The sequence below is a fragment of the Calypte anna genome, chromosome 3, assembly GCF_003957555.1.
Source record: "Calypte anna isolate BGI_N300 chromosome 3, bCalAnn1_v1.p, whole genome shotgun sequence".
Classification (NCBI taxonomy): Eukaryota; Metazoa; Chordata; class Aves; order Apodiformes; family Trochilidae; genus Calypte; species Calypte anna.
Window position 1 is genome coordinate 54,500,456 of NC_044246.1, and position 26,936 is coordinate 54,527,391.

The 26,936-nt window shown below is 38.7% G+C and overlaps 1 protein-coding gene across 2 annotated transcripts; it reads right to left on the reverse strand.

Annotated features, from left to right (window-relative positions):
* Positions 1–1,731: 1,731 nt before the first annotated feature.
* Positions 1,732–26,936, reverse strand: CNIH3 (cornichon family AMPA receptor auxiliary protein 3). Of its 2 annotated transcripts, XM_030448011.1 has the most exons (6): positions 26,852–26,936; positions 16,765–16,833; positions 14,451–14,498; positions 7,299–7,411; positions 3,040–3,183; positions 1,732–1,759 (listed from the first exon to the last, which is right to left on the reverse strand). In XM_030448011.1, exons 1-6 carry the CDS (start codon positions 26,930–26,932, stop codon positions 1,732–1,734), a joined length of 483 nt encoding a protein of 160 aa, XP_030303871.1. In that variant the 5' UTR covers positions 26,933–26,936. The 2 variants fall into 2 exon arrangements, with proteins under 2 accessions (XP_030303871.1, XP_030303872.1); XM_030448012.1 differs by lacking the exon at positions 14,451–14,498.

Sequence of the window (26,936 nt, forward strand, 5' to 3'; positions counted from 1 at the left end):
CTCTCCTGTTACCCATGACTTACTGAAGATGATGGAGAGTGGCCTAGCAATGACCTCCGCCAGCTCCCTCAGCACCCTTGGATGCATTCCATCTGGACCCATCGACTTATGGATGTCCAGATTACTCAGCTGATCCCTAACCCAATCCTCATCTACTATGTCCAACTCCTCATCTATCTTGACTACTTCTGGGGCTAAATGAATCTGGGGCTCATGCGGAAACTTCATGCTGAAGTCCTGTGCTCAGACTAAAATGTCCTCAGCATTTGGTACAGGAGCAACAGTCAGATTGAATCTGGCAGGGTCAGCAATGAGCTAGTTCTGGCAAGAAAGCTGTAATAAACATGGGACACAGCTGCGCCTCTCTGCACTGTCTTCTGCAGCATCGCTGGTAGCAATATACCTTATTAGCTCTTCACAATGCAAGATCCAAGTCCTCTCTGGAGTTAGTCTTTAGCTTACAGGCTTGCCTATTAATCAAAGCACCAGCAGCTACACCAAAATACCTTAGTGACTTTGAGGTAACCAGTCCTGGTCCACTAGGTTTAGCACTGAAATATATTTAGCAGCAGCTCTGGACTCTTAATGCCTTTGAGCTGTCAATCAAACAGATTAAGCTAAAATATAAATGGATTTTATTTGCGTAGATGTGCATTTCTATATACAGAAAGATATACAGCCCATATATATGAATTTAAATGAGAATTCTGCAATAAAATTTAAAAAATTTAAATTATAAAAAATCTAATATCTACCAATACAAACCTCATATAAGACAAAAATATTTTATTTATTTGTTTCAGCTTAAATTTGTCAGCAGAAATAAAGCTGCAAAACAGAATTTTAGAGACTGTGATTAGATGGTCCAGCATTGGATGAATATAGCATTGTGATGAATATAATACGTGTGCTACAATACCCTTTAATATGTGCAGATACATGTAGCTTTTACCTTTTTTTTTTTTTTTTTCCCAGTCACAGGAATAGTATTTTGATAAGTTGTTGGCATAATTAGGTCAAACCCATGTAAAAATACATACCACTGTGTATCACTTCATAAATGAAGTACACAAATATACTGGATATTCACCTACAGCAATGAAGTATCATTGGAAATCAACACTGCAACTGAATACTATATTTTTGTTGTTGTTATTATTATTATTATGGTTGGAAAAAACCCACACTGGAGCAACTCAACAAGATCTGACAGCCCTGTTTTATCAGTGTCATGTGAACATCCCTATACACCTTATCTGAACTCCTGTCAGTTCTCATTTTCAGAATGTGTTGTATAACTGTTATTTCCATGTAAGATGATCTCGTCGTCTGCTTCCTCTTTCCAGAATAGTAATTAAGAAAAGAAACCCTGTCCCCCAGAAGACAGTAGGGACTAAAGTTTATAATTAATCCACTGAACCAAACAGGATTATCCTTGGAGAGATAAATAGTTGTGTAATTTGGCTCACCTTGTTGCATTTTCTTTGGGTTTTCAAAGTCATTTACTGCTACACAATGAGAAACAGGAGAGAAACACACTAACTCAGCTTTTCTTCCATGATATTCTGCTTCTTCTTGCCAGGTCTCTCTCACATGCTCATTCTTGGGTTCTATGTTTGTTTTCAGTTTTCACCTCTTTGCTTTTTGTTTATTTTTAATTATGCTTCACTTTGCTCACTTGTCCTTGCTTGCAGCCTTTGTTGGGTTTAGTCTTTTTTGATGATCTTCCAATCAGGAGCTCACCAAAGTGTAGATCATGCTGAATGTAAACGAAAGACATATGAAAGTATCATTCTGAAGTATACAGAGTGCTTTGACTTTTATAACCCTTTACTGTGTGTTCCTCAGGTCTAGGCTGTAAGGGTGTGTACTTTCCTTCACATTCTACCTCTTAGAATTAATTATGCAGCTTAATTATGAGGTATTCAAGATGGATATCAAAAGCACCAAAGAAATAACAAAGTTTTTATTGACATCCTACTGAACCACAAGCTGTGTTTGAGCTTATTAAAGTGCAGTCTGATATCTGAATTTGAACAGTGAAGAAACAAAACCATTTTGCTTTAGTATGTTTTATCTTTAAAAATTCAACCTGCATCTCTCAGCAGGGCAGGCAAGTTTTCCATGAAGCTGCATTTTGTTTAATTTGTAAAAAACTCCATGCAGTAGAAGAAACATAAAATGAAGACAACAACTGAAGTCAATCCACTAGTGTACAATCTGCTTTACAGAGGGATTCCTGCACGGAAGACTGGCTTGAATTAGCTTTTTATGCAAATACATTATAGAAGCTTTCTTAAGTAAAAGAAAGGTATCCTAAAACATCCACACCTCTATTTAAAGTGTGTTAACCTTTGTTTTCAAGTAGTTTTATAGTGTGATTGCAAGGATGACTAAAAGCAAAGGGATTCTGTCTAGACCTTACCTTTAATATGATTCCTCACATATTCTTTCACTATTTGTGACTGTCACTAAGGACATCTGACAACTGAAAGGGGAAGGGGGGACAAGATACAATGGGTTACCTATCTGCAAGTATGTACTTAAATTAGGCATTTAGACAATGCACAGACTTACCTTGTAATGAAAGAGAGGCTGTAGGAATGACTGCATGGATGGTGCACCCCATGCTTCTTCCTACTGTCTATCTACCCATTTACTTACCATCTTGAGCATCACTACATCAGTAGACATATTGTTCTTACGATTCTCTTGAATCTTACAAAAAATATTTATTTGATGTAATGTCATTATTATAACATTTGCTATTTCACCCATCCTAAGAAATTATGCAGAGGATCAAGAATTTTTTCTGCAGGCTTGCCCTGGTCTTTGATAAAATGCTTAATATTCTATACTGAGATGTCAGCAGATACAGCACATGTTGCTGTAAATGGGCATGCTTCCCTTAATGGAGAAGAGAAGTAAGTTGTATAAGACTAAGGAAATGAGCCAACTGGTTTGAGTCATTCCTAAATACAATTCCTTACGTCAAATGAAAAGCAGCTACCATTTCCTAAGTGAAATGTCCAGACTTACCAGTACAGATAGTAGAAGAAGGAAAGGAGATAGAAAGCTAGCTTGCACCAGGCCTCTTTTCGACAGTAAATCAAGGTATCTGCATTCATGACAGCAGGTGGATCATATGCTAGCGTTGAACCATCTGCTGGGCAACTAAAATACCTGAAAGAGAAGAAGAAGACACCTAGAATTACTGTGTATTAAATATGTGCAGATATGTAGCCTCATGATCACCAGCTCAGAAGACAACCATCTTCCATGGTATAGGAGGCATTTTTCTCTCTTTTTCAAGCCTCTGTTTCTGAATCTTGTTAAAATCAGGATGCTAGTGTAAGTGGACCATATTTACAGAACCAAGAAATTAATGAATGTGGAGTGTCAGTGTTCTATTAATTCTCTAGGGTGAAACATCCTCCCTTCCTGTATAATTATTTCTAGCTTACTAAGAAATTACCTATTGTAAGTGACAATACATGGCAGCTTGTGATCACAGCATGGAGGGAGGGTTACTGGGCTTAAACTGCACCTACATAGCTGATTTCAGACATGATGAAAGGTGACAATCTCAACCAAGTGATAACTCAGTTGTTTCAACTCTGAAAACAAAAAAGTCAACATGGATAATATCACTGGACTGACTAATGTTTTTTATGTGTTTTTTATGTGTAGCACCACTCAGAAATGTATAATCCAAGTAAATTTATTTAGAAAATATAGTTTTCTCCTTACATAGGAGAAATTTCTAATTTTAATTTCTTATTTCTCAGGCGCTGGAACAGTGTGTGGAAGGAGGTGGGGGAGGATGTTGAAGGTTGGATGCAACCATAACAATTCTGTGATTATTCTTAGCAATGACCAGATGTTGGAGAAAATCCTCAGAAAATAACTGTTTTGGCAAAGGAGCTTTTGTTTGCTACTTTGCAGTAAAAGGCAAAAGCAAACAAAAAAAAAAATACTCAACAAAATTCATGAACTGCTATAAGATTAGCATGAATTAGGTAACCTATGTTATTTTCTATTGTTTTGAAATAGTAATCCTATTCAGCTACTGAAGGTAGCTAGAGCTGCTTATAGATAGCCAGATATAAAACACTCACACAAGTGACCAGCAGTAAACTTTGAAAGTGAATGTCCTCATAATAACTTTGTCTTCCTATCTTCCTCCTTTCCAATATTAGTTACACCCACTTACAGTCTCGAATAACACTGCAAATTCTTTTACAGAGAATAGCTTCACTGGGATGAAGATACTGCACAGTCTCTTCCCATGGTTTTGTGCAGAACTTTTCATAATTAGCTCAATCCTATTTGTGGTTAAAACAGCAGAAATTATGCAGTAATTACAGCAAAGTATATGGAGAACCTTGAAAACAAGGAAAATAAAAGTTATCTCCAAAGATTCACATAATTATTTAGACTGTGATAATTTTTACCTTGGATGTAAAATATTTTCTGTTGGGTTTTTTTGGTTTTGTTTTTTTTTTAATTTTAAAACCAATAATACTGCTAATATACTTTGTTAACCAAACAGCAAAACAGTGCCAAAAAATTATTTCTATTGCACCAAACCAATAGTGAGAAAAGTACTTGTACCTTCATTTAGCTTTCTGAGCTAACTTTGACTTTAACTTCTAAATAATACATTTTATCATATGAGTATGCATTACCTGCCTTTTGCAGAAAATAATGTAAAAAAAGCTAATATTTCATAGTTCCTGGTTGAGATAACGGATCTGCCTTCTTTACAGAATTGCTCTTCAATATTGTGTTTTCTTCAGTGCTGACAGACAAAAATCTTTTACAAACATTATGGAAATGCAAAATGAGTGAATGCAAAACTGAGGTCTCTTGGTTATAGTCCAAGGCACAAGAAGGCTGATCCTCCACTACAGTGCAGTAGCAGCTCTACTGCCTGCCCAGAAAACATTAAAGCTGCTCAACACCAGGTCTTACATGATCAACTATGAAAGCCCCTCAGTAAATATATGCACATAATAGAGATCTAGAGTGAAAATACACCTCACTTTTCATCTGCTGCACTCAGTCGCTACCCCAAAAGTCTCTGAGAGATCTTTCAGTTATGAACTACATTACAACTCCCTGTCTGTGAAATATTTAGATACTCACCGAGTTCCACTTTCAGATTTCAGCCTATTTAATTTCCAAGCTTTCATTCTCTTGTGTTGAATACATCTTCAGATCCTTTGGAATGTTCATCTGTTATTAACCAATAGGCACTGTCTTGGGTTAGTGCAGTGGTGTTTTGGGAATTGGGGGTGCCACAGGGGTGGCTCCTGTGAGAAGCTGCTGAAAGCTCCCCAGCTCCAATGCTGGCCGCCACCTCTGGCCAAGGCTGAGCAGACTTGGGAAGCTGGGTGTGCATCCACAAGCAACATATTAAAGAAAGGGAAAATGAGATTGCAAAAAATATAATAAAAAAAAGAAAGATGCAGAGGAGATGAGGAGGTGAGAGCAATGTCAGAGCAAACACACTGAGGTCAGTGAGGAAGGAGGAGAAGGTGCCTGAGCAGAGCCTTCACAGAATCACAGAATAGTTGTGGTTGGAAAGGACTTCTGAGATCACCAAGTCCAACTATACCTACTCAACAAAGCAAAAAACAAACAAACAAACAAACAAAAAACCAACAAAACAAAACAAAAAACAAAACCAAACCAAATACCCCCAAAACAACAAAACCCAAACCAAAATAAACTAGAAAAAACCCCACAGAACAAAGCCCCACACAACAAACCCCCTATAGTCTCATCCTCTAGAGCATGCCCAAAGTGACACATCCACATGTTTCTGAAGTACTTCCAGGGATGGTAACTCAACCACCTCCCCAGGCAGGCTGTTCCAGCGCCTGATCACTCCTTCAGTAAAGAAATTCTTCCTAACGTCTTATCTAAACCTCCTCTGCTGCAACTTTGGACCGTTTCCTCTGGTCCTGTCATTATCCACTTGGAAGAAGAGGCCAACACTCACCTCATCACAACCTCCTTTCAGGGAGTTGTAGAGGGCAATGATGTCTCCCCTCAGCCTCCACTTCTCCAATCTAAGCATGCCCAGTTCTCTCAGCTGCTCCTCATATGATTTGTTCTCTAGGCCCATCACCAGCTTGGTGGCTCTCCTCTGGATACATTCCAGCACCTCAATGTCCTTCTTGTAGTGAGAGGCCCAGAACTAAACATGGTATTTGACCTGTGGCCTCACCAGTGCTGAGTACAGGGGCATAGTCACTTCCCTTCTTCTGCTGGCCACAATATTCCTGATACAAGCCAGGATGCTGTTGGTCTTCTTGGCCACCTGGACACACTGCTGCCTCATTTTGAGCTGGCTGTTGACCAGCAACCCCAGGTCCTTTTCTGCTGAGGAGCTTTCCAAGCCTGTAGAATTGCCTGAGGTTATTGTGTGTGCAGGGCCTGGCACTTGGCCTTATGGAACCTCATATAATGGCCTTGGCCCATCGATCCAGCCTCTCTAGCTCCCTTTGTAAAGCCTTCCTGCCCTCAAGCAGATCAACACTCCCACCCAATTTAGTGTTGTCTGCAATCCCATTGAGGGTGCACTCAAACCCCTTGTCTAGGCCATTGTTTAAGATCTTAAATAAGACAGGCCCCAGACTCAGCCCTGAGGGACACCACTACTGATCGGCCAACAACCAGATTTGATCCCATTCATCACAACTCTCTGGGCATGGCCATCCAGCCAGTTTTTTATGCAGTGAAGAGTACACTTGTTTATGCCATGATTTGCCAGCTTTTCCAGGAGAATGCTGTGGTAGATGGTGTCAAAAGCCTTAACAAAGTCCAGGTAGACAATGTCAGCAGCCTTCCCCTCATCCAGAAGGTGAGCCACATAGTCATAGGAAGAGATCAGCTTGATTAAGCAAGACCTCTGTTGTATAAGTTGAGTCTGTCTGGTTTTGCCCATTACTGTAATTGGGAGTGAAAACCTCCCTATCCTTGGTTAAAGATTAATTATGTGGACTTTCTCCTTCCTGTCCCACTGGGGTGGGGAGAGGAGAAGTGAGTGAGCAGAGGCCTTGTGCATACCAGTTGGGCCTAAACACACTATTTATGTGTTTTCTTTACCCATTGGAAAGGTTCATGAAAATTACTTATTCTCTCTCTGAAAACCTAACCTTCAGCTGCTTATAGGCAAAAAGTTTTCAGTCTTGCTCCTGTCACTGTACTTCATCGCTCATACAATCTGCACGTATCATGAGTTTGCAAATAAGGCCAACAAGCAGTCAGCATATAAAAGATGGGCTTACCTCCAGAAGTGATAAAAAAGCAAAGGAACATTTAACCCCAATGTGAGCCACTCCTGAGCACACAAAAACATTATACAGAAAAGACTATGGATGGAGTACTCCGGCAATACTAGCTAAAAAGAAACAGAAATAAAAGATGTCAGTAAAACATATTACATTAATTAGCACATATTTGATTTCTGATTCTTACATAATCCACAAACTTAGCAAGAACACAACCCTGGAGCCTCATCATCAGGCTGGTTGGTAATAACAGGGAAGGAAATCTATGGTGAAAATTTTTGCAGCACTTAAAAAGCAAAACAAAGCATCTGCTATGAAGCTAGAAAGGAAACAAGGGAAGCAGTGAACTCTCAGAAAAAGTCTCACTTTTTCATTGGAGTTTCTGGTGTAAATTAAATCTACCTGCACTTTTGACAGAAACCAAATGGGTCATTTATATCTCTTTACTGTTTTCTTGGAGATATTTTTCCATGAACATAAATAAAAAAAAAAAAAAGGGTCAGTGCTGACCACAGTTTCTGAAGAGAATTCATGCAAAGAGGCCAACAAAGCCCATCCTGCAAGCCAATTACAATTTATATTCACTCAATTTTCCAAAGAGTCCAAATTTAAAAGGAGGTGAGAGAAAGCACAAAGTGTAGAAAGGCACCAACAGCAAGGCTTGTGAGGAAAAGTGAACTGAATAGCTGAATAACTAAGTAACTAAAAAATAACATTGCCTCTTTTCTCTGTTGTGGGGGTCATCCTGCAGTTCAATACAATGTTCCCTGAAATCAAAGGAAACTTTCAATCAACTTCAGCAAACACAGGATTGGGCTTTTGTAAAGAAGCTATGTGAGAAACAAGGAGCAGCTTATCACTATATGCATTTTTCCATATTTCTTGCTAAAGTAGAATTTGACAAGTAGAATTTGTCCTCAGCAGCAGCAGGGAAAAAGTGGATAGAGATGTACCAAAGGTTTTCAGAACATGAGTTATTTTAATTACACTTTAAAGTCCACCCTTATAGAGACTGCCAGAGTTAATCTGGGCTACTGGGAAGCATCTGCTTCTCAATTCAAGACATTATGAGACAAAAAATGAACAACGCAGACCATAGAAGTCAAAATTATAGTGCAAGAAAGTAAAAAAAAGAAGGCAAAACCACACAGAAAAAAATCAGCAGCATGTACCTTAGCCCAGACTGTGCATGTATGTACAATGTACATACAATGAAACAAATCATCTCTAGTTGCTCCTATTGTTGCACAAACCAAAGACGCAGGGTCAACTGTGTATACTTTAAATGCACAGATCATACATGTGCAGCAGTGTTAATCACACTGTTTGCGGTTATCAAATGTGAAACACATCAATTTCACCACTGAAATACCAGAAGGCTTCCTACTCATGTTTTCTAATCTACTTTAAATTGAGTTACTTGAGTTCCAAAACCTCCTCTGAAAGGCTGCCGTAGAGCCCATACAATGCTGTCACAGGATGTACACTAATGTTTTCAGTCCAGATTTTCAAGTTTAATTTCTTCCAATTCTCCTGTTAAAATCCACTCTATCTTGTGTCTCTACAAGCTCTCTTCTCTAGTCATTTACAGCAATCACTTAGAAATTCAGTTGCATAGTTAAATTTCAAACAACAGAAAATCAAAGCACTTAACGCAATTCAAAACCATGTTATGCAAACATCTGGAAGTATTCAGCAATTTGCTATATAGATCTATACAAATAGCTGAAAAGAAAAAGTCTGGAAAATGGATTGCAGATTACCAAAAAAACAACCTGTAGCTGAACCTACTAAGTTCACATACAGAGCTTTACATTTTTTTCTGGGGGAGATCAATGGTCCATGCATGCAAGATTCAATGTTATGGACCAAATACAGGCAGACATAAAATAAAGGATATAACATCTGTGGTTTTACCCCTCTACCTTTCTGGATCACAAAAAAGCACAGTAGCAAAACCCCAATGCTTTGTAAGGGAAATTTCAGTATTCTGTAACTACTGGAATTTCTCTGAACAGTATTAAGTGGATGTGAAATTGTCATGCTGCAGTACAAAAACCAAGCAATGAAATGAACAGACAACCTAATTATTATTCTCACAAAGCACTCTACAACCATCCATGAAACAGTACCATATCTAATATAAAAATACAGGATTTCTGGATGCTCTTTCCATCTCAGCAACTAAACACATTTATATTTAGGCCTATTCTATTTCTCATTGTCTTCTGCAATATGAAGATAATTATATTTAAAACTTAAGGATTCCACTGGAGATAGTATGAAGATAATTGTATTTAAAACTTAAAGATTCCACTGGAGATAGTTCATGACTAGAACATGTAAGCCTTCTCATAATACAAATAATGGTTCAAAGAGTGACAGAGGAAAATCAGGTCTTTGTGGAACATCATTCAAGAATACCTATAAACATTCCTGTATTGCAGAGCCTATCAGATGTCATAACAGCCAAGAGGAAGAGAGGTTATGAAACATATTTTTAAAAAGACTTCCCCACTATAAGGCCTGCAGGGCACCACAAAAGTTCAAAAAAGGCTCTGCCTTTGGAAGGTACATCATTAAGGAAGATGTGCAGTGCTCTTACAAGTGTATCTCTTCTGCTAACTGTTCTTTTCCACTCAGAAGGGATCAGGACACAACTTCACCACCTTCCTTTTTTAACATTATTTCAGAACCAGTAAGAGAAGCTGCGTTAGCAACCCTGGAGTGCAAACTTCCCTCATCTTCACAACGCTGACACGAAACAGGGTAACAAATGCTTTCTTGCCCTGCCTACTTATGATGTTTCAGACACAACCAGCCAGAACACTCCACAGCTGGTTATTCCAAGTGCTCATCTTGTCTTTATCTGCTTAACCAAGACTGGTGAGAATGACAATTAATACCACAGCTGTTTGTTAGCATCTAGAAAACCAGCCCTTCACTTCATAGGCAGAACTATAAATGCAGAAATCTCAGTGATCATTAGAATAAAATTCAGCCATCTGCTGACCCTCAGGCCTTCTCACAGGGGTCGGCCTAAGATTGACAGTTTCATAAATGCTGAAAGCTAAGCATTTACCAAAGGGCTGTTTCCATACCTGAAATGTAAAGGCTGTCAGTCTGCAGAAGCAGATTTGGTACAGTGCAGACATGTTAAAAGACAATCCCTGCCCTGCTATTCCACCAGCTTTATTGAAAATGTCAGCATCTAAATGCAAGGCAGAACATTTATTTCCCTGCAGAAACAATTTCCATCCATATAACAGGTACAATGTAAAATCATTGCACTTTATTTTTAGGTATTATTTTGATTTTTGCAATCACATAGAGGATATACAGGGTGTGATCCTGACTAAAATACATAATGAACCTTCTGCTAAACAGAACTGACATTTGATTTAACCACAATTTTTTTTAGTTTTATTAAAATGCAAATATTTACTTTATTGCATACCAAATCAGAGCAAATACAGTCCATTAGCAAGTCAAAATTTGCCAGTGTCTTCAGCACAGCTCTGAGGAACAGATGCATAAATTACATTAGCCCAAGCAGCTGAGAAGTACACTGTTTTCAGGAGCACATTACTGGCAACAGTTACTCATCTATATTTTTACTGCATTTTCAGCCTTATTGTACTGTTACTTGGGATGTTCCAGTACTGTAAAGCATATGTTTACATATGCTACAGAACAGTACTGGAAAAAACTGAATTGTAAGGTAAGAGGTTGTCTATTACACGATGACATTGTTTACCACTTTGATTATTGTATAAACACTTAAAAGGTAAGATTCAGAGCAAAACACATGTAGTCAACCTGAAATAGTTTTCTACAAATATATTTTCATGTACCTCTCTTCAAAAGATATTTTAATTTCCATCAGGCATCACCTTGGCAAATCTTACTTCTACTCTGGAGTGCTGTGACTGAGTCATATGTTTGAACTCATCATTCTTAGGCTTGCAATAGTTTTATAAATTCCCCTTATGATGTACTCTTGCTTTGAAGACCTGTCCAGGCATAGCAGGATACATCTTTTCATTACCTTTATGATAAGCACACAAACATCTTTAGGTAATCATTCCTAAAAATAACAGTTGTCATGTTCTATCTTTTGAAAAGTGAAAAAATTTAGTAATTCATAAATTTGACTAAGAACAGTGCTGGCACAATGTACATAATAAATGACCTTCTGTAAAAAATGAACTGTCTGCCACAAATACCTCTAAGTTCCTCTTAGTTCCTCTAAGTTTTTAAGTCCTATCTTAAAGACTTTCTCTCCAAACAGGGGACTGTAGACAGGGAAAGAAAGGAATTATGTCCAATGGTTTTATTGCAATAGTGATAACTTTCTAGTAAATATGAGCCTGATGTAATTGTAATAAAATAAACCATGTGAAGAAGAGGTGCACTGTCTCTGGCCAAGCAACATTTATGGAATTTATTATGCATAAAGCAAAAATACTACCAGCTATTTGGTTACAGTTCTACTTTCAGTTCTGCAAAATAGCTACTGTGCCAAGTTCCACTTCTTCCAATGAAATTAAAACTGTGTGAGTGCCCAGGAGACTGAGTAGGGCAGCCCTTCATTTTATCCTATTTCACACTTCCTAGGTAATAAAACTAACAAAAACAGAAGGCAGGAAAGACTTGAGAAGGAAGGAGAGAAGCATTCAGATGATCTGTAATGAATTTCCTATCAAAATGCAAGAGGAAAAGGTTCCTGAACAACAGTGGTACTGAAGACAGAATTTTTCTCTATAAAGCACATTTATTGAAAGACTTGTGGAAAATCATTATATCCCTCATGCCTCTGCATGCAAACAAAATCTCTATCAAATGTCATTCTTTACCAATATATTAACTCCATCCTCTTTTAGGCAAGCTGCAGAAGAAAATTACACCAACACAGAGCTACTGCAAGTGTATAATATTTAAGCTAAAAATACTTTACTTGCTTTTCCCATATCCTGTATCCCCACTTCCTCTGTCAAGCTACATTCTTCTTTCTTTCACTTGTTTACATGGACAGCAGATTTCAAATTTATCTCATGCCTTTATTGACTAATAGGAGAAGCTGTACAAAATTATCTAAAAATAATCTGTAATGATCTCCATAAACTAAGAATTGTATGCTTATATATACTTCTTATGTATAAGAAGTGTATTTTTAGCTAACTTCTGTTTTTTCCTTGGACTGTAAAAAGTCACTCATTCCTAATATAAAAATACCTAATATAAAAATGCCACTGTGAAGGCCAGAAGAAAGTTGGCTTTATCACCTAAGAGCAGTTTAACAGCATCTTTCAAACAAGTACTGAGTACTGAACTACACACCAGTTTCACGCCTTTCACACATGCTCAGAGTCTAATGTACTTAAGGTCCCGGGTCAGTTCAAGCAAAACAGAACTTAAATGTATTCAGTGTTATGACAGCCCAAGTCCTGACTAACAGCAGTCATACAGCTTGGCAAGCTTACATCCTACAAAATTTGCAGATCTAGTTAATGCTTTCGAAAAAGCAATGTCCTTTATTCCAGTGCCTGCATGCAAACTCCAGAATTTCTTTTAAGGCAGCTTAGGACATAGTTATGTGTGCATATGTATAGCAGGGGGATGTAACTCATATTCTCTATGATGTTGACAGAGATCTCATCATATCATCTATGTTTATTAGTATTTCTGTTGAGCAAGTATCACAAGTATAATGAAATCAGACTTATTTTTATAGCCCACCTGTAAACTCTTTAAAAAACGAACTTGGGGCAGATCTTAAGCATTAATTTTCTGTCATAAATAGCAAGACACCACTGTTTTCAAAGCCCTTTAAAAGACTTATCTGACCTCAGGACATAGGAAAACAGATTTTTTGTTTCACAGAAAAAGAAATAGACCAAAAGGCAGACAATGTCATGATGAAGATTATATTTAATGCTTGCTGAAAGAATCCTAACTGACATTTTTCTGCATCTCCATAGCTGACACTAAGTTCTTTATTGTTTTTCCCTAACTGTGAATCCTTTATACTACACAAACTACATCTATTTTTAGTGACTGTCAGATTCTAAGACTACAAATCTCTTCAGTTATTGCACCTTCGTCTTCTTGCATTTAATCTCTCAATTAAAACAAATATCTCCCCAACGAACTTTGAAGAAAAGGCTGAATTAACAAATTGTTTAAGTTAACCAGAAGCAAGTCATTCCCATATGAATACAGAGCCTGTAATTAGCAAAAATGCTCCATTTCGCTGTTCATAGTGAGGCTGCAATTGAATAAAAATTAAACACCAGTGCAGGCAAAGCATTCCCAGGAGGCTCACATATATTAATACACTATCACTCACCAGTCACTTTATGTAAAAAAAAATTGGGACACAGCTATAAATAGTCTGGCTGCCTGTTTAATAAAATAGAAAGCTATTGGTGTTAAGTACTTTCATATCCCTAGTGTCATAAACAAGCTAAATAAATACTTTACTCTTTACTGTAGCTCCCAACATGCTCATAATGGTGCCAAATTGACAAGATCCAAGTTCTGAATATTCAGAGAATGAATGGCACTTCATAGATTCTGCATGGAGCCACAGTTACACCTTTGGATCACCCGAGAAAAATAACCAATGACTGCATCAATCCAACAATTTATCAGCTCCTTCAAATCCCTCAGAAACTGAGGCATTCAACATCTCTCTTGTATCAAGCCAAAATTGATACTATATCAATTTTTCTACCCAGCCAATTAAAAAACTTCAATATTAAATATGTAGGTAATAAAATGTTTCATTTATCAAGTAGTAAGCCATTACTCCAAAAAAAAAAAAAAAAAAAAGGATACAAGTTGACAGGACTATAAAAGCACATCACGCTGCAACTGCAAAACCATTCACCACCTTTGAAAAGAATGTTCCAAAATGAATGAGTTGATGTTCTGAAATTCTTAGCCAGAAGTTCTCTATCATGTCAACTTTCTATAACTTGTCTTATTCTGTCCTTAAGAGGCCCTAATGAATTCCACTTCTGCAATAGAATCCAGCCTTTCATCAATGGAGTGTGAGGGTCTTTCTAAGAGCAAATGAATTCACATCTCCACTTCATGGTTTTAATTCTCATTAACTTCACAAGGTCTAGGCTTGCTTATGCTCACCTTTCGCAGGAGAAAGCAAATACGCTCAATATTTCTCAGTCGCTCTCTCTATCAAGAAAAAGTGAGAAAAAGATTTAACTGGTGTTATAAATTAAAGACAGTACAGTAAATTTTAATGGTTCGAGATCATATTTAACAGACACAGAGAAGCAATAGGCATTACTAATCTGAACAGACAGTATTCACTTCTTACCTACTGCCTGCAAGCCAAGTGACGTAGGCATTTCAAGGTCCCAGCAAGTAATTTTTTTAATCTGTTACTGGGTGTAACAATAGAAACTGTGTATTCAAGTCTGTGTTAGCCTTGAGCCGAAAGCTGCAACTTTTAAATATGCAATTGTGGCTCCATCCAGTGGTGCCAATCTCTGCCACAGAGACTTGATCTCGCATTTTCACATACCCAACCTCTGGCTCCAAGATAATTCTGAATGGGAAAAATAACTGCTAGCTTGGTATGGCAGCCCTTCCTCTATCACTAAGATAGTGCCTAAGAAAGACATGCTCTTAGCAATTAACCCATTAGTGAAGATCTGAAACGATCTGGAAATGCTACTGTAAACAATAGATGCATTCATAAATACTGAAAGTCACTGTAATTAAGCACTGTGACTCAAAACATGCTCTAAGCTCAACCCACAGAAACAAGACAAGTCAAAGAGAAGTCTCCTTTTAAATGGCTCATAATGAAATGCAGAAATTCAGTAGTAAAATAATGTTTCATTATGCATAACATCATCATTAGAGTTACCATGAAAGGACTGGCTACATTATAAAAGGCAGAGTGGTTTCCTTGTCCTCAGAAGAATATCTGTTAATATTTTTTTTTAGATGTGAAAAAATATTCTGAATAATAACCTTTTTTAAACAGGTAATATAATATACTAATATGAGAAACCAACCCTCCCTAAGCCTTTTTTTTTTTTTCCCCCAAATGTTTTAGATTTGCTCCAAGGTGAATTTTGGTTCTATTATCCAAAGAAATGTCCTTTTTCCTTTCTTTTCCCCAAGTTTAGGTTGGTTTTTTGTTTGTTTTTTTTTAAATAAAGAGAAAAGAGTAAAATATGTCAGGTCACCACAGAATACTTCCCCATGTTTTACTGGAAACTCTATGATTAATTTTTTTATTACACCACTAGTATGACTGAAACAGGGATTTACTAACTTTTTTCATCCTGGAGACCAATCCCATTACCATTTTAAAATAAAAGGGAATTGTCTCCATGGAGCATCTTAAAAGTTTTAGGAAGGGAAAAGATTACAGGAATTTGGTACATATAAACATGCATTTCTTATGTGCTGTTCTCAAGATAGGAAGTAAAAACAGTTAAAGTGATTTCAAAATCAGATTACTTCCAGTAAATGCAAAACCAGATTATTTTCATTGAAGTTCTCTATAGGATTTCTTCATATCATTTCTTTCTTCTGTTCTTACTCTTTGCTTCTGTATTAGTGAACAAGACTTCTTACTAGAACTTCCATGATTATATTTGAAATCATCCATGGTCTAAGCAGTTCTGCAGATCCACCGCTGAGTTATGAAACAAAGTTAAATGGCAAAGTAGTAGGTACTGAATCCGGTTATCATTTGTAGCCGATTCAATAACTTGATATTCTGCAGAGATCAAATAAAGCACCCGTCACATTAATTGTAATTCCCAGTGAGATGACAGGGATTCAAGACAAGGAGCAGAGCTCTGTTCTGGCAGTACAAATCTGATGTACTTTTAACTGTATCATCTACAACGCCCTAGATCACTGCTTAAATCAGCAGAGGAATTTTCATATGCTTAAATCTGCCTTTTTGGTTCATTAGGTAGAAGTGAGTTTACAGCCCCAGTATGGTATTCAGCCTTTTCCACAGCAGGTGCAGCAGAATTTGTTACAGCACAGGAGAATTTAGGGCCCTGCCAAGGGTCAGAGAGGTCTAGGAATGCACCTCTTATCAAATACCCTCAAGCTTTTAACTTCATTGATGCAGACAGTAGAGGAGAAGGTGGTCATACCATGCTTGAAGACAGAAAGAGCAAATTCTTTCAAACAGGAGAATTTGTGCTACAGAATGAAAAGATTAAAGGAAAGCATAGAATTACTTAATATATCCTTCAGTTTTTAAACTTCCAAATTATTTTCCAGCCTCCTTCAGCAAAAGGAAAGCTATCAGCACAAAGAGTTGCTATTTGGCCCAATAAACCAATTTTCCAAACTACAGTTAACTTCAGAACGGACTCCACATCCATTTACACACTCATACTGTCAGTGACAGCACAGCATATCTCCAGTGTCTGTTGCTTAGCAAGCCACTGGTTGTACTCACTGCGTGGGCTGGGTTACGTTGATCTATTGGGTTTTTGAAGTCACTCTGCAGTTCATCAAAGGCAATTATCTGAAAAACAGTTATTTCAAATATTGTAATGAATACTTACGAAAACACTTGTTTTTCCTTTAGGGACTAGTTAGATATATTGTCTCCCTTTGTTCCTTTCCAGAGAAAACATGGAAAACTGGCTTCCCTGATATGCTACTGTAAGAACTAATTACTTAAAATGAAACCTTAAATACTCCTACATGTGATACCTGTAATGCATTAACCTGTCACTCTGTAAAGTATGACCTTTTCAGCATTGTTGCGTTCCAGATTTTTTCCCTCATGCCAGCTGCAATTTTTTTCTTGCACTTCCAAAGGAAATAAAAATATTTAAAAAATAGATGTGTCTCCAGACTTGATGGAAAAAGTCATAGTTGCCTAAAAGAGATGTATCAGATGTGCTATTCCGGGTTTTACACATACACAACAGCCCCTTTTTATTTATTAGTTATTAAGCCTACTTAAGATATTAATTCTGGGTTAGCATCAACTGAATTATTATTAAGTCACTACTGATTATCAAGCAAACTCCGCGATACGTAAACTACTCCAAAGCAAAACATGCCATTCCTGAATTCCAGCAGGTTTTAGAATCTTTACCTCAGACCTCAAAATAAAGACATGCCTTTTGTCCATATCCTTTACTTTTCCTCCATTAACTGATGGATTCAGACACACTGGTAATTACTGTCTGCTTTTCAAGCACAGCAGATATAAATGCCTATAAAAATAATACTGATGCTTGATAATGTTTTCTTGGGAAGAAAACAGATGCAGTAACCCTCAGTACATTTCATTCAAATATGTCAAAGCTCATTCTTTGTTCTTTATTATTTCTAGTAATCCCTTTTCTTCTGATTGCTTCACCCAAGGAATGAAAACTCACTGTGACGCAGACCACATAAATATGTATTAAAACAGTGATTTCTCATAGACAATTTACAGTTTAGGAAAGAATTTTTTTCTCAACAAAAAGATGATGAAAGCACAAGGTATCAACGGAGTAATTAGTATATGAGTGGAATAAATATGTGGGAAGTGGTATGGCTGTTGCCTAGATGTTAAAAAAATAATCAGCTGGATATCATTAAAGACCTGCTGTATAGGTAAAACACATTCATTTTACAGATATGAAATACAAGAGCAGAAATTCTGAAAATTACCTATCCATAATTCATATAATAATTTAGTGAGAGGCTCAAGAATAAAACCTAGAGCTAAAATCCACAAATCTAAGCAGTACTCTACATCCCACTCTAATGTGGGAGTCTTTACACTGAAGTACATTTAAAATTGAAAGTGTGGCATTTTACAAGAACACTCTACATAATTCAATTTATTCAACTATGAAAAAATCCAAGTGACAGAATAAACCACAAAGGGAACTATAAAACGTGATTATAAGTGAAGCATTTTTCCCCATAGATACAGGATCTCTACAACGTAGGAATTAGATATGCAACAAATATTTAGACCAAAGTAAACCAGCAAATTACAGATACTGTGAGAGGGCTGGAGTACAACTGCGAGGAATAAGGCTTATCACACCTCTCTATTTAATACTTCTTGAACAGGCCTTTATGATCTCAAGCTGGGCCAACTGCTTGCAACCATTCAAGTCAGATGTACACACTTCTGTTTGTTAATTTGGTATCAACAGAATGCACTGACAGAAAGGGAGAATGGCACTGTAACACTGTTTATAGCTGTGACACTGATGGTCTTTGGGATCCTTAAATTCTCTTTGCCTCACTGCACTGGTACTTACAGATGTATCTTTTTTTAACATAGAAAACTGCTATGAGCTTTGAGTGACAATTGCTTTTTATTACTGTCTCTGAGACTAGAACAGTGGGAACCCGACTACAGGAATCATAAGATGGACCCCCTTCAAGAAGTCCCTGTAAGCCTCTAAAGATTCATTAAACACAAAGATTATTTGCTGACATGCAATTTATTTTCTTATATGTTTGCATTATATCTGAGTACATTGAAACAATCTGGCAGTATTAGGTACATTGTTTTCATGGAATAAGTAAATGTAAACACAATAATCTCAAAGACAAAACCTTTGTTTTTTCAAAAATTATGACAATGTTAAGAGACATTCCTGCTACACCTGCAAGAAAGAGATTGAGGTCTGGAATCAAGCATACAGGAAAGGAGGAAAGCTTCTTCAATAAAAGTTTCAGTGTCTCTCTGGAAGGTGGCTGGCAGCAATAAATTCTTCTCAGTTCTTAATGTTTTATTTCATAAAACATAATAGTTTATATTATTTTCATAATAGTTTATATTTCCTTCAGTCCTCATTAATAGAAATCCAGCAAAACATGAATATGCCTATATTAATTTATGAAAAAGCATATTCCTGCTTCTCAGTCTCAGTGAAAAGCTTGAAAGCATAACAGTAGACAGGCTCGTGATTTGAAGGGAATATAAAGAAACACACACAGTTTTTGGAAGGTATTCTCAAGGCCAAACAGACCCAGTTTTCTCAGCCTCTTCTTTTATGGCAGGTGCTCCAGTCCTCTGATCCTCCTCGTGACTCTTCTCTGTACCCTCTCCAGCCTGTTCACATGCTTTTTGAACAGCAGGGACCAAAACTGAACACAATACTCCAGGTTTGTTCTGACAAGTACCAAGTAGAGCAGGATGATGACTTCTTTGTCTCAGCTGGTGATGCCCTTGGTTGATGCAGCCCAGCATCCTGTTGGCTTTCTTTGATGCAGCAGCCACACTTGTTCACTCATGTTCAGTCTGTTGTCCACAAAGACACCCAGGTCCCTTTCTACAAAGCTGCTCTCGAGCCAAGGGGATCCCAGTTTGAACTGCAATCTTGTGTTACATGTTCCAAGGTGCAACACCTTGCACTTGTGAACTTCATAGAGTTCCTGTTAGCCCACTTATCCAGTCTGTCTAAGTCATTCTGCAGGGTGGCTCTCCCTTCTGGGGTGTTAACCTCTCCACCCATCTTGCTGTCATCAGCAAACTTCATCAAGGTGCTCTTGATCCCAATATCCAGGTCACTTATGAAGATGTTAAACAACATCAGGCCCAATATTAATCCCCTGGGGACTCCACTTTTGACCTACTGCCTGTTTGAGGAGGAACTATTTACTATCACCCTCTGGGTATGGTCTCTCAGCCAGTTTCCCACACACTGCACAGACCATTTGTCCAGGCCATTCTGGACCTGGATCCTCTCCGGGAGAAGGCTGTGGGGAACCATATCAAAAGCCTTGGAGAAGCCCAGGTAGACAATGTTCACAGCTCACCCTGCATCAACTGAGTAGGTTATTTTGTCATAGGCAGTAATCAGGTTTGTTAGCTTTTCAATTGACCCGTGCTAGTCCACAGGAGGATTTGCTCCATGACTTTCCCAGGGACTAAAGTGAGGCTAATGAGTCTGTAATTGCCTGGGTCCTCCTTAGAACCCTTTTAAATGATGGGGGGGGGGGACATCAGCCTTCCTCCAGTCTTCAGGGATGTCTCCCCGTCTCCATGACTTCTCAAAGATTATGGAGAGCAGCTTCACAATGACATCAACCAACTCTCTCAGCAGTATCCCAAACTCCACAATGTTGTGGTCAATGCAGCCAAGTCAGTCACTAACTGAGATATCACAGAGAAGGTTTCCTCAGTTAGTGAGTAGTAAGTCCAGCTGTTCCCCATTCCTGGTTTGCACATCCAACATTTGTGTGAGGAAGCAGTCTTCTCCACATGCCACGGACTGCACATGAGCTGCAGTGCTGTTCTTCCAACAAACGTCTGCATAATTAAAGTCTTCCATAAGGGACAGGTTTTCTCGACCTTGCCTGACTTCTGCAAGTATTGCTTCGTTGTGCGCATCATATTGGTTTGGGTGTTGGTAACAGATGCCTACTATAGGTCACCCTTAGAGCCAACCCATCAGATTTTGAGCCTGAGGCATTCAATAGTTGGCTTTTGCACATTCAAGGTTTTCCTTAACTTAGAGTAAAACTCCTCCACCTCCTCTCCCCTGCCTGTCATTACAAAACAGCACATAGCCTTCTATTATGATTTTCCAGTGATGTGACCCATCACACCATGTTTCAGTTATTCTTGTGATATAACTATCTGACTGTGCATGGAACTGCCAATAGTCTGCACCTGCATATTGTCTCCTTGTACGTGCAAAGGAGTATTTTATGTGAATTCTTAATAAAAGAAACATGTTTTTCCATTTAGACAAGACCAAACCTTTTTAAACACCTGATTATTTAACCAATTCTGATTTCCTCAGTTCAGCACCAAAACTCCAAGATCAGTTACTCACAGAGGGCCAGTGAAAACAAATGGAAATGTTGTACCAGGAATGTTCTTGATCTGATAGTCAGGACTGTCTTGAAAAGCAAACAAGCTGTTAGAGCATGGATTCCCAGTCTTGGACAAACATTCAGCAAGCTAAGAAAGGGTATCTTAGCAAAGCTCACACAGAGCCTTGCAACAGCTTTTTCTTTTGGTCTGAAAAGGATGCTAAGACCTCACCTGCAGATAAACTGAAGAAGCAGATGTATGAAATTAGGGCAAAGCCTCAGCCCTGGTGCTTATCTCCTCAATGGTCCAAAAGCACATTATGGGAGTAAGGATTGAATCTCTGTAGCTGAGGTGTTGACCTCAGACTTGTGGCTCCGATTCAGGTAATGGCTAGTGCAAATGAACTGGTTTGCAGACCTCCCAGCTAATCAAGAAAGAAGCATCAGAAGATGCTGGGGAACTCTGCATTCAGCACAAAAGCACTGCTTTGCCCTTGCTTCTTTTTACACTAAACCCCATTCCAACTGAGAAAGCACAGTAAGAAATTCAACAATTAAGATGTATTTCTCACTACCTCTATATCACAGATTCATCGCTACAGATTTGTACATCTTCTACTTGTACTGGCCAAATTCTTCTCTGCCCAGCTTTTTTCACACCAAACCAGCTGACCAGATGTGGAAAGTAGTAGGAGTGGCAGTCTGGTCACAATGCACCAATGGGAGGTTAATTCTGGCATGGGGCAGTTCTGGCTAGCTATAAATGTGTGAGGGTCTATTCTTCTGTCCAAGATTTTCCTCAAAATTACAAATAATTTCTAATTTACCCCACCTTAAATATGATCCCATGGAATGTTTCTACACACCTTTTTCATCTCATCAAGCCTGCATCAGGGGGATATGTGATGAGAAAGACAGACACATTAATTCCACAAAGCCCTATCCTCATGACTTATTCTCAAAAAAACCTGGAGAACTTTTTCTATTAGTTAAACAGCACAAATCTGATAATCCCAAAGCTAGGAAAAAACCAGTATGCTTCGGCAACATAATTTTCAGGAAAAGTGTAGCAAATTAATGAGAAAATACACCAGAACAGATAGAACTAGAAAAAAAAATTGCTACAAAGGAGGTAAGAGAATGAGATCAAAAGGAAAGGGTTTTTTTAGGTAAGATAAATATCATTGATGAGAGACTGTCCAGTTGGATAGTGCTGTCTCTAAGCAGGTCACCAATCTTAGCACACCACCACAATTTATTCTTTTCCTCAGTTTTCACAGATTCCTACATATTGCTACAAGTTATTATTTCAATATTTTTAATTTCTGTTACAAAGATACATGCTGAGGAGAAGCATTACCTTCTTTTGCCCCCCCCTCCCAATCCTTAGGTTGAGTTCTCTTCCATTTCATCCTATGTTTCACATTGCTGCTGCTTCTCTCTCTCTCATGTTCTCCATTCCTATCAGCAGTGATCTACACACATTCACCAAATCCAGGAGACACATAAGGCATCTGGATTCTGTCACTAAAAAGAAATACATTCAATCATGTCACACATTACACCATGCCCACACAGAAGTCTCGTTACAGAAGCCCTCCAAAAATGTCTACCACCTGACATCCTTCTCAAATAATTGTCTTCCAAACAAGAATTCTGTGTTATTAGTCTTCTCTCTTGTTAATCCCTTACTCAAGCATATATTTTCTTCCTCTCATTTGCTCTTTCCTTCCCATCTTACTCCCTGAACTCCCCTATCTTGCAGTCCCACTTCCCCCCTACTCATGTTTTTTTTTTCTTGTTACCCACTCATCAGTGGGGTCTGTCTCAGAAAGGAGGCCACCATGGAGCAGCAAGAAGAAATGCTGCTGGATCTGTGATTCCTATATCCCAGTGGCACAGCAGGAGCCTGGCAGGACCAGCAAGAGGCAGGACAAGGGAACATGCACTTTTCTAATGCAGGTGACATCAGGAAGGAATGATTCAACATCTTACCAAATTTTCTTTCTTTCACAGAAAGAGGCCAGGCAGAACTTGGAGAAAATAACTCCAAAGCCAAGACATGCACACATACACAAAATGGCCATCAGCCAAATAGCTGTGTTTGCAGAGATAGGGCAAGGTGAAGCAATACAGCAGCGATTCAGGTGTAGTAGCAGAAATAAAAGTACGCATTGTATAACTGTCTAAGCATAAACTGCCTTGTACATTTGCAGAATGGGAATTTATAACAAAGCACAATGAAGCCTCCACTGGAACAATTTTGATTAGGTGTGTTTCAAAGTCACTCTTCCCTCAGTATTATATAAACACTATTAGCAGATCCTTCAGAAAATTGATTTGCTGGCCATTTAAGTGGCAGGCCTGTTTGAAGCTATGCTGAAATCCAAGCTATGCTGAAAATGCCAGAACCCTGAACATAATAAAATAATAATGCAATGGAAGATTGACTAAATGATTAAACCCTTGAAAGAGTGACTCAGAGCATGAAGATGGTTAGCATTTAAATGCATTCAAAAGTCAAATGTCATTCTATTAAAAAATGCCATTTTTATCAACAACGCCTGGCACTTGCACAGCATGTATTATTGGATAATTGCAAAGACTGTAACTTACTAGTTCTATTTTAACATAGAGTTCCTCAGTTTTTTAAACTCTGGTTCCTCCAGCGATGTGCTTAGACTTCCAGCTGTATTAAAAAAACTAAAAATGTAGCTCTGATAGCTAGAATATGACCTGACCAACAGAAGTGTAGAAATACAAAAGGGTTCAACACAAACCCAAAGTTTTTTTATGACCTATTGTGCTGGTGCGAAGCTTGCAAGCAGTGTGCTATGAGACAACTCAAAGGTACTATTTCTTCATCTCCTGTATGATCTGAAGGGAGAACATCATCAAAACTGAAGCTGCAAGTTCAGCACTCCTGCTGCATCTTGCTGAAAAAACCTACCTCCATTGTACACATGCCATATTTTTTCAGTGCCTCCTAATGTAACTTTTCACAGGAACATTCCTAAAATAAATGCTTGGTTTACATACTATTACTTTTTCAATGGGAAATAGAGAAAAATACAAAGGAGAATTACCTGGCTGATTCTGTGATTCTATGACTCTTGTCCTGCCTTCACAAGGTGCATTGATGTTCCTCTGAATTTTCCTGGGCACACAAAGACACATTAAGCAAGAGGAAGATGCTGTGTCCCAGCAGAAAGGTTTTGTACTCAAATTGGGAAGACAGGAAGGGCAAACTACAAGGTGAAAAACCGGCTGTACTATCAGGCTGGAAGAGTAGCTGTCACCAATTTGGAGGCTGACGGATGCCCAGTTAGGAGTGGAATTCCTCAGCTACCACTTCTGAAGAAAGTTTTCTTTGACATTTTCATTAATTACTTGGAACATAAGATATAGGGGGCAAGTATGCAGATGACACTAGAATGAGGAGCTCAGCTGAGATACTGCAGGCTGCCATTAACAACAGCCTTAACAAGCTGGAGCAATCGACCAGAGAGCATTTCATGATAGTCAACCAAGACAAACCCAAAGTCCTACACATGGAACAGAAAATCCATATAAAACACTGCAGACTGGGAGCAACCCTGCAGAAAAGTACCTGGCAATTCTGATACACAAAAGAAGTTTGGAACACGTGACATACAAGAGACTGAGGAAAGTGGTTGGTTATAAATGAACTCAGAGGCACTGAGGAAATGGTCAAAGAGAGGTCTAGTATCTGTAAGGAGATCATTATTCTCAGCTGAGCTTCTTCCCCTTTCTGAAAAATAGCTTGATAAAAGAATATTTATGTTGGGTCAGAGGGAATCAACTATGTCAGAGGACTGAAGCTATAGTCAATGTTTTAGGTGCAATTTAATGTAGTATTTGGTGGCTGAATAAACAAATAAAAGCAAAGAGCTATAACCTCATGCCTCAGACTCAACCTGAAAGTTGTGCTCAACAGTCCAATAAAATACAATGGCTATATTGCCCTGGTTATTAACAAACATAGCAGGTTTTTAAAAAGCCCTAGAAATACAATGTTTACCATTATTTACCCTTTGTGAGCAGATTTTCCAACAAATCTTAGGACTAAAAAATTATCAGACACATGACAACCAAATAATGTTTAGCTAATTTTCTGCCCATTTTTGTGGGAGGCACAAGAATCCACAGAATAATGTATTTTAAACAGATAATGGAGTCACTGTGACTGTGAAGCATCTGGAATTACATCCAGCAGCAACCACTCACAGTTTAAAACCTTTCTCCAAATACATCTCATAATGACAGTACAAGCATACAGAGACCAAATTTAATCTATCCATAGTATTTATGTCTGTGGCAGAACCCAAAGGCTTGTATGGTATTTTTAATTATTATTTAATGACAAAATAACTAAACTGAAATATACATATTTTTCAATACTTAAAATGCTGCCTGGCCCAATAGCTGTCTGTCAGCATCATGTAACATGTTTCTGACAGAAACTGACAGCCTTGTGGAAAGGGACCTGGGCATCTTTGTGGACAACAGGATCAACATGAGTGAACAGTGTGCTGCAGCAGCAAAGAAAGCCAATAGGATGCTGGGTAGCATCAATATGGGCATTATCAGCAGAGACAAAGAAGTCATCATACTGCTCTATTTGGCTGTCATTGTTTGAATTCGAGGAACGACTTAGTACAAGATAGCTTACAAGTGGACTGATTAGGAAAAAATCTGTTTATAAAGAACAACAGCTGACAGCAAAAAAAGCCTCTGTGATCATTAGTAAGAAGACCATGTACTCATATTGACTCATACATATTGACATAGTTTACAACATGATCAGATGAGGATATAAAGTTATTAACTTAGTAGACCAAATTCTGCTTTTAGCTGTATCACACAATCTCTCCAAACTCAACTGTACTATTCCAGATGAGAGGACACCTTAGACAAAACACGTTTAAATGATACCTCAGCTGGTATAACAAGGACTGCACACCACTACTTCCGAGTCACATTAATAAAGGTGGACTCCAAGAGTTCATGCATTAAAAGAGAGAAGTTTCACATTAGAATTCACATTTTTATGAAGTTTTAAATGTCACTTTTATTGAAGGGAAAACACCACCGCTGTTTCATTCGGTATGGGGTAGTTTGTTCGTCGAAGCTCGAAGCTGTTCTTACCTCGAAGGTCCCTTGTGCTTGTATAGTCAGTGAGCACCCTTCAGCTCGGCCAAAGCCAACAGGCTAGGGAGGTCCTCGAACGCAGAAGGCGAGGAGGGCATCCAGGCCACAGACCCTTCCCAGAAGCGCAGACGGCCAGGTGTATCAATATAAGCTTCCACATTGCCATTAGTAATTACTCCAGTAGAAATTTTATGAATAAGATCACCCAGGCAGAGGTTTCACGGTGTGGTCTGTCGGTGCTGAAACGGCAGCCGAGGAGGTGCGAGGCAGCCCGGCTGGGGCTGCGACCTCTCCCGCCGCGGGACACCGGGGACACACGGTGGCAGCGAGGGCTTCGCCTCGGCTCCTCGGGCGCGGGGCTGACGGCTGACGGCTGACGGCTGACGGCTGACGGCTGACGGCTGACGGCTGACGGCTGACGGCCCGTCCTCCTGCCCCTCAATGCTCGACCCTCGCCCACTCCCTCCTGACGGTCTTTGCCGTTTTTAAAGGTCTCCGCGGGCGGCGGAGGGTGCTGGGAGAGGAGTACCGGGGAGTGGCGGGGCTGGGAGAGGAGTACCGGCGAGTGAGGGGGCTGGGGTACTCACATGCCAGATGGCGAAGAAGATGAGGGCGGCGCAGAGGACCAGAGACAGCATGTAGCAGAAGGCGGCGAAGGTGAAAACCATGGCG